At 39.4% G+C, this 12,481-nt stretch overlaps 1 protein-coding gene across 1 annotated transcript in view; it reads left to right on the top strand.

Moving 5' to 3' along the window:
- TLN2 (talin 2) overlaps positions 1-11,852 on the top strand; it is an 83,399-nt gene extending 71,547 nt beyond the window's left edge. Inside the window, exons 50-56 of the mRNA XM_054387757.1 lie at positions 1,288-1,393; positions 2,254-2,378; positions 8,382-8,507; positions 10,241-10,303; positions 10,386-10,568; positions 11,489-11,614; positions 11,724-11,852. Coding sequence (XP_054243732.1) covers positions 1,288-1,393; positions 2,254-2,378; positions 8,382-8,507; positions 10,241-10,303; positions 10,386-10,568; positions 11,489-11,614; positions 11,724-11,852 — 858 coding nt within the window. The remainder of the gene's footprint in view (positions 1-1,287; positions 1,394-2,253; positions 2,379-8,381; positions 8,508-10,240; positions 10,304-10,385; positions 10,569-11,488; positions 11,615-11,723) is intronic.
- The last annotated feature ends 629 nt before the right edge of the window (positions 11,853-12,481 follow it).

Raw genomic sequence — 12,481 nt, 5'->3', positions numbered from 1 at the left:
ATAGGCCTTTCTTACCTTAAGGTGCTTTAATTGCAGAGCCCTAAAGCCATGAGAAAATGCCCCCCTCTCTCCCTGACAATGTTTGCTGCCTTAGAAAATTGACTCTGGCCTGGATTACAAGCACAAGTGAAAAGCACAATGCCTGCGTGGAAAAATATGTATGGAATGGTAACTTCATCTTGACTCTTGGCTGACATCTATCTAGAACTAGTCACATACACATCATGCACCTGTGCTGTGCTCCATGAGTATAAACAAGATATGGAAAGTAGGTGAAAAAAGATCACCTTCAGAGGAGCACTGAAACAAGTTCCATGTCAGGCTTTTTGCTCTTGGGACTTCTGCCCTCTTTCCCCTGGGTTCTAACTCTTGGAAGTTGTGGCAGAGATACAGTTTAGATGTAATCCAAGTGATTTGTTTCTGTGATTACTTGAACTGTAATCTTGCTAATTTAACATCCTAGCTTGGATTTATTTTGGTCAGGTAAAAGAAAACAATAGCAAGATGGTTTCAGTTGCTTCCTGATGTCTGTTTTTCTGGTAGTTCAGAACCCCTAGATCTACAATCTCATTTAATTTGCAGCCTCCAGAAACATGGATCATCTCAGATTAGAAATCTTTCATTAGTCGATGTGGTACCTTGTGATACAATTGTTGGTAAATTCAGTCATGACTTTGGTAGTTATAGTAGGGATGAATGCATAGGTGTTTCCACACAGGGATGCCAAGGAGCTATTTTCAGCAGCTGATCATTTGAAGGTGATTCTATAATACTTTTTAGGTGCAAGAGGTGTCAGATGCAATATCGAAGATTTCTTAAGCCAGTGTATTGGCTTGTGCAGAGGTTGCATTGGGCAAGTGGCCCAAAACTGACTTGATTGCTCAAGGGACTATTCATCTAATCACCTAACTAGGGGCAGGGCACAAGAAAACACTCACTAATAGTACTAGGAAACGGGCTCTTCTCCAGCAGTTTAGAGAGACTAAGCCAAATGCCCATAATACCAGAAAATGTAGTGCTAAAGGTGCATATTGCTCTCACACACTCACACACACCTGTGTTGTGGAGAACCCTAGCTTTAGTGCTAGGAACTTCCAGACAATATCGTCAGCAAGTGCCACTTTCTTAGTGAGCATCAGACTTGGCAGTATAAGCCTTTGCTCTGCTCCTAGTGATTTACTGGCAATTGTATTTCTCTCACTGTGTAAAATAAATCTTTCACCAGTGTTCTAGCATTCTCTGGAATCCTTACTAATATGCATTGGTATATTTTATTTTTTTCTTTAGATCCTTCAGAAACCAACTCCAGAACTAAAGCATCAATTGGCCTCCTTCTCCAAGCGGGTGGCTGGTGCTGTTACAGAGCTCATCCAATCAGCAGAAGCAATGAAGGGTGAGTTGGGCAGCCTGGCTACCAGTGCAGTGTGCCTTTTACTCCAGGGATGATGGTCTGTCATTTTTTGTAGTTTAAAACAAACCCAGAAACTAACAAAGACCCTTTAAAGTATGTTCTGGGTGTCTTGGAGCCACCTACTTCCATTCTTTAATTTCTCTGCTGATAATCACTTGCGCACAGCATTGATAAACATTGCTGTTCCATGAATAACTTGCTGTCCACTAGGACTCCAAGGTCTTTCTCCATGGAGCTTCTTTGCAGCAGGACAGCCCCAAGTCTACTGGTGCCTGGTGTTACTCCTCCCCAGATGCAGGACTCTGCACTTGACCAGGTTTGGTGGTCTGTAGCAGACACCCACAACAGTGTCACCCATGATTGCATGCCCTTTAATATGTCCTTTTCAGCTGATGCTAGCTTCATCTCTAACCACTGCCAAATACACTCTGGGAAGTGTGCTGTGGATGAGTATCTGTTTTCTGTAACATGTTCTCTTCACCATACAATCAGTGTATGTTTTAAGTTGGTCAAGTTAGAAACCATCTTAGTAAGAGTTCTGATAAACAGAAAGGAAATGACAGCTAGTTTTGTTCCCAGTATGGATGGTATCTCTTTCTGAAGCTGCTTTGCTTACACAGTTACTTTTGGAACAGAATAATTCTAGTAAATATTTTTTGCACTAACTTACATTTTGCTCTCAGTGGCATAAACTCCAGTGGTTTTATGCCATTATGGTACTCAAATAAGCGTTCAGTGATGTGCATTCTGATGTGTACCCGAAGTGTGATTGTAAATCATCCTCTTTGAATGGCAGCTCACAGTAGCGCTAAAGTTATTGTCTTCATCTCCTTTAATTTCAGGGACAGAGTGGGTGGATCCAGAAGACCCAACAGTCATTGCAGAGACAGAGCTACTAGGGGCTGCAGCATCAATTGAGGCTGCAGCAAAGAAATTAGAGCAGCTGAAACCAAGAGCCAAGCCAAAGGTGAGTATACATCTCCATTGTTTCTTTGAAGTTAATAAAGCAGAAGATGCATATAGCCCATATATTGGTGTATGCTTTGTTACTGTCCGTGAGAATGGTATAAAGAATCAAACATGCATCAGTCTCAGTTCCACTAACCAGACGTGGCACTGGATGGGAATTAACCCTGAAGGAAGAGGGTAAAAAGATGCTGTTCAAGGGAGTGGGTCAAGCATCAGCCATGAACAAGCAGGAAGAAGAGCCAAGCATTAGAAATGCATTTAAGAGTTACAGTGTCATTACTATTCTTTTCTGTTTCCAAGTACATTTTACTGATGCAAAAAGTCATTCTCATGTGGTTTCCTTTGAAGACCCTTTGTTCTCATCTGTTGTATGTAGTATAGCAGGAGAAAGCAGCAGGAACACAGAAGGGATTCAGCAGAATGCAAAAGACATTCAAAATTTTCCAAAACTAAAAACAGCATTTTTTGCCATGCTAGAAGAATAGCTACTTCAGTATCAAATCTGATGTGGCGTACATCCATCTCTTTAATTTTCCTGAAGGAAAAGAAACTACAGTTCATTTTGAAAGCAAGTAGTGTTGCATGTTGCCAGGTCATTTCAAACATGTCTCTGAGGATAGTCTGTAAAATTAAGCCAATGATTTTCATGTGTGGTACAAAGGGAGTATGTGAAACTGCTGGTACTTACGGTTGTATGCATAGCTCACATGACTGGATCACAGAGATTGCTACTTTTTGCCTGTTGTAGAGTAACAGGCAGGTTTTAGAAAAAATTACTATGTTGCCTAGAATGCATCTCTTTAAAGTGAAAATCATGCCTTGGTTGTGTAATTGACTTCAGGACCATGTATCAATTTCCCTGGTTTTGGTGCTTTGTAGTTGCAAAACTGTTTTCTAAGTCAAGTTAATGAGAAGTCTTTCTAAAAAGTAGAGCTTCAAGAACATTCTTGAAGTGTTGGGTGATTTGTTTTGGTGCAGGGTTTTATTTTGTCATTCAGGAACATCAGATGAAATAGTTCTTGGTAGCTTCAATCTTCAATCTTCCCACCCTTTCACACACCCTCCCCTTGCTTAATGATGGGAATAAATTATCTCATGAAAAAGAAATGCTCTGCATTTTTTAACAAGTGCATCCATTTTGTTTATAAAGAAAAATGGTCCTTTATAATGGGATTCTTCAAAGCAGAGGACACATGCTAAGTCTAAGGAGAGGAAGAGTCCTCCATCACCTTTTCTATACAATCACTGCACAACAGCATCTGTATGTTGCCTAGTAACCATGGAGCAGTTTCCTTCCAACCTCTAAGGCACTCCAGGGTCATTGTTATTTTCCAGTGAACACAGACCTTACACCTGCTCCTCATTTAACATGTTCATTTGAGTATCCAGCCTGCCCCTGATCTATTGCTTTGTTTAGTTGTCATTTTCTGAAACAATATGCATATCCAGATGTTTCATTTCATATTTAAACAAGTTCTACATCCTTTATTAGATGTTTAATCCCTTCCATAATATGGATTTAAACACATACCAAAGGTACTAGGAAGATTACAGAGTGACTCAAATAGCACTTTTTGTCCTGAGGACTTGTAGCTCACGTCCTCCCAGGGTAGGATTTCCTGCTTGAACAGGCTTTGTCTTTCTGATGCTTGTCATAGTGTTGTAATATGAATGCTTAGACTAGGTCATGGGATTGATAGTACTGATTTTCCTTATGCCTAGTCTATGAAAGGTAGGAATAGTAGTTATCTTCTACAATGGAACACACTGCGGGCCCAGCTAGGCCAATATCCTGCTTTGGTTCACAGTAATTTTCATCAAGTAAACTCACAGAGAAGTCCTTAGTTGGTAATTTCAGAATAATCTCCATGCAGGAAATCATCATCATCATCATCATGAATTGGTAGTTTATTCTGTGGTTTTGGGTAAGGTTCTGTTATTGGGGCAGAGAGTAGGAGTCATCTGATTTAGGCTTGAAATTTTCATCTTGCTCTGTTCTGGTTTGTCAACTCTAAAGGGAAAAATCAATAGTTGAAGATAGAGGGTTTTCTCTCATTTGTTTCACTATCTTTAGTAATTTTTATACTTTTAGTATTTTTTAATTCTTCTTGTCCTTGTTTCCTCTTCATATTTTTGCATCTATTGTACCCCCTTGATGTCTTAGACTGAAATCTTAGACTAAGCATGAGATTTTTGCACTACTGGGAATCACCTCAGAGAGCAATCTCTAAAAAGGCACAGACGTGCTAACTGCTGCCTGTGTTTTATTGTATGATGCATATTCTCTTTGCTTTAAATCCTGGTCATTTGGCTGCTGGTGAATGTGCTCCTAAAATGCTTAGTCCACTGCCCCATTGATACCCAGTTAGTATCTGTCTGTCTTCTGAGCTGGTATCTTGCCAGCACTTTGAGGACTGTCCTAAGCAGGTGCTACTACTCCTTCCCGTAATGTTCAGTATTGTCATTGTAGTGTTCAAGGTGGGGAATGATCTGTGAATCAATGAGATCTTTATTCCTTATCAAGCAAGTTTTGGCCATCATATTTTCTTTAAATACAACGTTTTTCCTGAGTGTGGACTCTTTTTCTGTTTTTCATTTTTGGAGGGTCACATGTCTTAAACTGCAACCCCATATTCCTCCTGTTATGCAAATATGCCACTGGCTGCAAAAAAAACAGCCACCCAAAATCAGACATTTAAAAGAAGATAAATACATACTTCACTCATAGTGGAAAACAAACACTTTTAAGGAAAAGGTGTGATAGATGAGGTACAGCAGCAGAGAGCATTGCTGAACCTACCTGATTCTGTTGGTATGCTCTTCATGCTTCTATGCAGGCTTGTGCATTCAAAGACAAGTGTCTTTAGTAGTCAGTAGGAGTTCCCTGCTGTTAACTTCCAGCAGTGTCCTTTTTTTTTTTCCCCAAGATGAATCAAACCTGGATGCCTTTTTCTGCAGGACTCTGTGTGATATGTTTGATATATTAGGTTGTTATTTAATCCAACTATATATCAAACATATTCGTACAGTGTCCTGTCCTGTCTCCGGGGGTTTTAATGTAGTAGAAGGCAATATGAAGGAGTACATTGACACACAAGCAGGTTTAGAAGACTTCCTGCAGAATTCTAATTAACCTGGCTTAAAATAAATACATGAAGGGCTCCTTCATCAGTAGAGGTGCTCTTAGAGGGGCCTTTAAGTTCTGTAGAGCCTTTTATGACAGTGAGCAGCAGCAGTGCCAAGAACCGACTTTCACTGAAATGGTTATTGTGTTTTCCATGGCACAGTGCAGTAACTTACCCATATTGTTGTTATCTTTATGAAACAGGAGATGAAAGCTGCTGCAAAACAAGATGGTTTGTCTTTTTTAATTCTTTCCAGTGTTTAGCAATGAAGTTGGGGGCTCATTTGTTCTCCTATTGACTTTATTTGTGCTACCCCTAATAATGGAGATAGTATAAAAAAATTGGTTAAAATACAGAACAAACCCATCTAAAAATGTAAAAAAAAAATATACATGTATATATTGAATGGTACAATCAACATGCTCAGGATATTTAATGCTGCAGACTTTGTAGCTAGCCTAAATTTGGTTTCTGTTTGATGGCTGTTTTCAATCCATTTATACTTGTACATAGTCAATAACACCTTATTAGTTTAAGCTTGTGGAAGAAGAGATGCTGGTCTTCATGGGACTACCTGAGAAAGGAGAAGCTAATTGCTTGTCTCATGGATCTGATTTTCTAAAGAAACCCAGCTAAATGTCTCTCAAGACATTTTCTGCCATGTATCATACCATTGCTCCTAACTTTGCTCATGATAGCCATAAACTGACGTGTTGTGCTGTGCCCACACTGCTGATGAGCATGAACTTAAGGACACATGCTTTAATAGTGTGAATAGGTAGAAGAGTTACTCCTCCTGTTGTAAGGCTCTTTGCTGTGCTTAGTCTTGGGCATGTCCTTATTGCTAAGGAATGCTCCTTGGAGAATATGGGCAGGTAAATGGACCGACATCCCCATTTCAAAGATGAGTGTCCAGCCCTTAGATGTCTTTCTTGAGACTGCTGAAGGGAAAACTTCAGGGAAGGACTAGAAAACAGGATTTCTTAAGTTAAGATGCACATTCTACAGAAGTTCCATGGAGTATGTAAGGTTGCTTCAAAAACAAATTCTCCACAGAAGGGATCAATTGTCAATAGAAAGCCTTTTTTCTTTTATTTTATTTTTTTCCCCAGAAAAAAAAGAAGTTGCGAGATAAGGAATGTAGGATTTGGAAGTTTGAAAATCTTGGTGTGCTTTCTTCTCCTCAAACCCCAGATTTCAGTATGATTAGAATGAAATGCATTTAGTACACAGAGGGCAGACAAAATATCTGCTGTCTGATGAGATACTAAGGTTTAGCTATCTGTTTTCCTGTGGGCTTTACCTGCTGCTTAATGGAAGCTGACCCAGCCATTGTACAATAGCATTGTAGACTAATGCAAGATTTGATTTCCCTGCATTCTATTTGAATGCAGACATTTTTGCTTTGCACTTTTGTGCAATATTTAGTCCACTCACTATGGCGCATTGAGGTCAAACAACTACTTTTCTTCAGCCTTTTTCTGATGGCTGTTTTTTCACAAACCACCAATGTGATCTCTTAAGTAACGATGGTCATGATATTACATTGCAAGCATGGCCAAAAATTAATGTGGAATATTACTTGCTCACTTTACAACTTCTTATATTCTTATTACAAAGCCATGTACTTCAGTCGATGGGATTAGCCCAACAGCAAGGCCAGAAAACTACCTTTCCTTGAATTAGATGGCTTTTCCCAAAGGATAAGAAAAGCTTTTAGAGTGCCAAACAACTCTATGAACACATCCGTTTTTACTTTCAGATAATTTTTTCTGATATCTATGGATGCCATGGTTTCCTCTCATGGACTTTGTTTGTTGTGTGGCAGTTGTGTGAAGTGCTTTAGGACTGAGGTCTGCTTGATGAGCCGTTTTGTAATGATACATAATTACTCATAATTATCTTTTATAATTGACTACTCTTTCATCAGATTACACTTAACAGGAGAACTAAACATGACTTAAGTTTAGCTGGATGCATTTAGACATGTAAATGAAGTGCCTAGTTACCTGACTCAAAGCTCATTTAGCTGGTGTTCCTAAAATTAGTTATTTTGACACAATACTGTGCTTGCATAAGCTGGAAGAAGCCTGTATTTTAATAACCATTTCTCTCTATTTTGTTAACTGTTCAGAAGCTAGAAAGTGTTCTTAAATACATAAATGTTTCCAGTATTTAAATAATTATAAAGTCAGAAGTTGTTTTTTTATGGAACAAAAGATTTGCATTTTGAATAGCAAGAATCCTCATTAGGAACAGCTGATCTCTCAACACATGCTTGTTGAAAGACACATTTGGATAACTGAAGTGTGCCAGACAGATCTTTGGAATTTCTTGCCTCCAAGATTACTTAACTGGGATGCTTCACAATATTGGTGTCTGTGAAATGACAGCTCTTACAAAAAGCTATTAAGTCTCTGCACTAAGTCTCTGCGTTTCTTAGTACAGGTAACTGAGATGATACCCATTAATCACTGCTCTTTAACACTTTAAGTCTTTCGGTATTTAGAAAATGCTCAACCTAGTTCACTAACACTGGAAGCCAGTATTATAACACTACAAAGATAATCTTGGTATGGAAAACAAGAATTTCTTTTCAGACCTGCACTTTTCTGGCTGTAGTTTGGAGTAGCCCTAGTGGAAGTAATGTACTAGAAAGTTGAAGGCAATTCTTTAAGTATCTTGTCTGATATTTAGATTCGTGTGTTAGCAAATATAAGGGCACGTGAAACTTCTTTGTTTAAATTGTCTTGTAGGTCTTACTGAATTTACTGATGTGTTCCAAAATATTGTCTCACTTTGTAGATACCCACAATCCTGCAAATAAAATTGCTTTCAGGTGAATAATGTGTGACATTGTCCTTTCTTGGTTATAGCAAGCAGATGAGACTCTGGATTTTGAAGAACAGATCCTGGAAGCAGCTAAATCCATTGCAGCTGCTACCAGTGCCCTTGTGAAGTCAGCTTCAGCAGCCCAGAGAGAACTGGTGGCACAGGGAAAGGTGGGTAAATGGGACAAGCAGTAACAATAGAGGGGGGCAAGCATAAAAAGGTAATCCAGTCTTCTAACTGTTCTCTATTAGAACAGTAGGAAGGGTGCTTGGGAATGACTAATGAAAATGTAAATCTTTTCATTGCTTGTGACAGTACATGGCCCTGGCCTGATTCTGTTTATAGAAACCACCGTTACATTTATTTAAACCTCATAAATGTAATCAGTGTTTCAGCTGTGGGGAGTTTTTGGTGTTTGTGGGTTGTCTTTTTTTCGTTTTGTGAAGATCTGTGATTCAACCTAATTATGTGTAGCCCTACAGGACAGTTGGAGATCCAGAAACAAGTGTCACAGTATGCAGAACCACTCTGGACCAGAAAGGCAAAGACCTCACTAATTATGCTCTCAGTGTTTTGTTGCCTGATTCACTGAGGGGGCAGACCTGCATGCAAATCGAGCCCATTTATGTGGATGTGCTTGTAATCATTGTTGGAACCAGGAGAATGAGTGTTTATAATGTGTGCTCCTTTTGTTCTGGTCAGGTCTTTGTGATTTTTTTTTTTTCCCAGTCAGTATGCTTTGAAACTTAAAATCTGAACATCCATCAGATGTTGCTTGTGAGAATAATGTGTTAGAGGATTGTTGGTGGTGTGTAGTTGTGGTTTCTACTATCATCTAGGTTTTTCTTCTGAGAAGACAGTGTCATAGATCCTGTCACAAAAGCACTATGGTTCAGCTAGGATTCCTGGAGACCTTGTGCTTTTAGTTCTAGCAGGAGCACAAAGCACTTATTTCAGAGCAATAGTGATGTAACTGTTGGAAAAGACCCATCATAAGCTGTAGCTATGGAGCTTATCACTAATGCATAAACCAAGATATTATTAATACCCATCTGGCTGTGGAGACAGTCCAGTAAATGAGAATTTTTACTTCCCTGCCTTTCTTACGTTATTGTGCAGTCTGCTTTTATGTGGTAAGACCTGTTCTTATTTAGTTTCGTTATGATATACAGCTTGCTTTACTTCCCTCAACTGTAAGGCTATACAGATAAGAATAATACAGAATGTATTTATATCCTGGTATCATCCCTGAATCTCCCTCAGGTAATTCTAGGCTTCTTTGTTCCTTCAGGCACATTTCTATTTGTGTCTTTCAGGCTGAGGCTAACAGCAGTTGTATCCTACTCCATCCAAATTCAGATAGCTGCTAAAATCACTTTAATCTGCCTGAGGAAAGCTGTAGCTTGCTGTTCTAATAGAAGCACACCTGTCAAATACAGTGCCATGTTAGCAGATCTGTTCATCCTGCTGTACAGTATTCAGCCATTTTGAAAGATCGGGAATTTTTGCAGCAAATTACTTTTACTGGTAGTTTCTTGTCTGCTTGGAGAACCTGCAAATAATACTGCAGTCTTTAAGGGAAGAAGTTAATCCCAACCAAAATACTGTTGCTGAGGCCAGAGTCTCAGCTGCAGCAATCCAGAGTCTGGGACTTTTCCACGTGTTCCAAGTTTAAGGCAAGTCAGGCAGCAAAGCAAGTTGGATGCTACATGAGCAGGCAGATGTGTACTGGAAGACACTCTGAGAACTAACTTTCAGTTGGGTTTTCTGCTCCTGTGTGCGCTGGGCATGGTCCCAGCTGCAGGTGTTTTCTTTTTTTCATGGTGTACTGTTTGTATAGATCTGAGCCAAAACAATCATATTTTCTTGTCCATTGTAAGCCATCTCTGAACTGTTCTTTCAGGTTGGAGCAATCCCTGCAAATGCAGCTGATGATGGTCAGTGGTCTCAGGGACTTATTTCTGCTGTAAGTAATGACTTCTCTTAAGGAACATGAATAAATAATACCCTGTGAGAATACACAGGTGACTTTTTTTGCTTTCTCCTAGGCCCGAATGGTGGCAGCTGCAACCAGCAATCTCTGTGAAGCAGCTAATGCCTCAGTACAAGGCCATGCTAGTGAGGAGAAGCTCATCTCATCTGCCAAGCAAGTGGCAGCTTCTACAGCACAATTGCTTGTGGCTTGCAAAGTGAAGGCTGATCATGACTCTGAAGCCATGAGGAGGCTACAGGTATCAGCATTTTCAATTACTGAAACCCGCGAGTGGTGCTGTGTAAATGCTGTTTTAGCACTGTGTCATCAAAGCCTAAAATTCTTGAATTTTCAGAAATCTGGTAAATTTTTTCTTCCTTGTGGGTTTCTGGGGCACTTCAGCTTATCAAGTGATTGTGCGTTTGTCATTATTCAGCAGCAGCTACAGCTCACTTCACTGCTGGTTTCATTCTTAACTTGTAAAAGATGTTGAGAAGTTGACTGACTTGTGCCATGCTCTGGTTTAGGTGCAATATTGGTAGATTCATGCTCGTGATAAGCCACAAGAGTAAGAGTGGAGAATTTTTACTGTACACGTTTTCATAGCGACTGAGTACAGTTGGTTTCTCTGCAGTTATTCTGCAGTCAGATTGCCAGTGAGCTTGCAAACAGGTAGGCACACCTAACTTGGGTGCACATGAGTATCCTCCTGGCCTCTGCAAGATTATGCATATGTTCAGTAAAGTAAAGTACTTGTTTAAGTGCCAGACTGGGTTGTGGCCAGTGTTCCTTTTGGGCCATAAAAGTTTAAATGTGAGATAATTATGGCTAAGTGGATAATTTGCCCTCATGGGAAACTTCATTGATTTTAAAATTTCATTGCCTTAAAATGTTTCTTCATACACTAGCTTTCATTTTCTCTTTCTCTTCCTCAAATAAAACTCAAATTTGATCAGTATTATGGATTTTATCCAGTGTTTTATTTGAAACTGTAGGGAATTGTTTTTCTTTCTGTATGAGATTGTGAAATATTTATTTGCTTTTCTCTGGGAAGAAACAAAGTAAAATACACCTTTTTTTTGTGTAGCCAAGCAAAGATGTTTTAGTTTTGATGCCCATATGAATCCATGTTAGTTATGTATTTTTGTTGCTATAAAATGTCCTTTGTCTTTTTCAAAGGCTGCAGGAAACGCTGTCAAGCGAGCATCAGACAATCTTGTCAGGGCGGCCCAAAAAGCAGCATTTGGGAAAGCAGAGGATGATGACGTTGTGGTCAAAACAAAGTTTGTTGGTGGCATTGCTCAGGTTAGTACAATCACTCAAGAAGTAAAGCAGAGAAAAACTATCACAGAAATGTGGTGTTGCTTTATAGACAGTATTCCTTGCTGTCATAATTTATGCTTCTGTTTTCTAGATCATTGCAGCCCAAGAAGAAATGCTGAAGAAGGAGAGAGAGCTGGAAGAGGCAAGGAAAAAACTGGCTCAGATCCGCCAGCAGCAATACAAATTTCTACCCACAGAGCTGAGAGAAGATGAAGGTTAACCTGCTGAGATTTTATTTTTCTTTTTCCTTTTTTTTCTTCTTCTTCTTTCCCCCTCCTCCCCCCCTTTTTTTTTTTTTTTAAGAAATAAGCTAAAGGAGGACAGTACAGTGAGAACTGCTCTGACAACATTCTGGTATGCCAAGCACTTACCTAAATAAACTGCCTGTCATAGCTTTGGATGAGCAGAGGGCAATAAACAGTTGACCTTTCTCATCTGGTCAGCTGAGATGCATGATGATCAAATAATGGTACAGTGTTAGGTTCATCATTCCTGTTCCTTCCTTGACTTATATCTCAGGAGAGAATGTTTCACTTTTTACTAAAGACACTAAGTCAGTATTATTGTCACTTTCCTGATGATTGAGGTATTTATTGTTCCTTGACTTGTTATAAAACATTTGTAATATTAATAGGAAAGCAGTCAAGAAATCTTTCATATGATAAACATCACATGAGCTGGTGGTTCTACCCCAACTACCTTAGTAAAAAGAAGACCAAGATGGAGAAGGATGTATATGTCTGACTGGAGAAACACACCTGAGTGTGGGTTCAAAGAAGATGCCTGTCCTCTTTCAGTGTAATATAGCTGGTTCCCCCCAAAACTGGAGGAAGTGTCTCTGCACCTATT

This window comes from Indicator indicator, chromosome 16, assembly GCF_027791375.1.
Source record: "Indicator indicator isolate 239-I01 chromosome 16, UM_Iind_1.1, whole genome shotgun sequence".
NCBI lineage: Eukaryota > Metazoa > Chordata > Aves > Piciformes > Indicatoridae > Indicator > Indicator indicator.
Note: the sequence above shows the minus strand (reverse complement) of the source record. Positions and strands in the feature narration are given on the sequence as shown.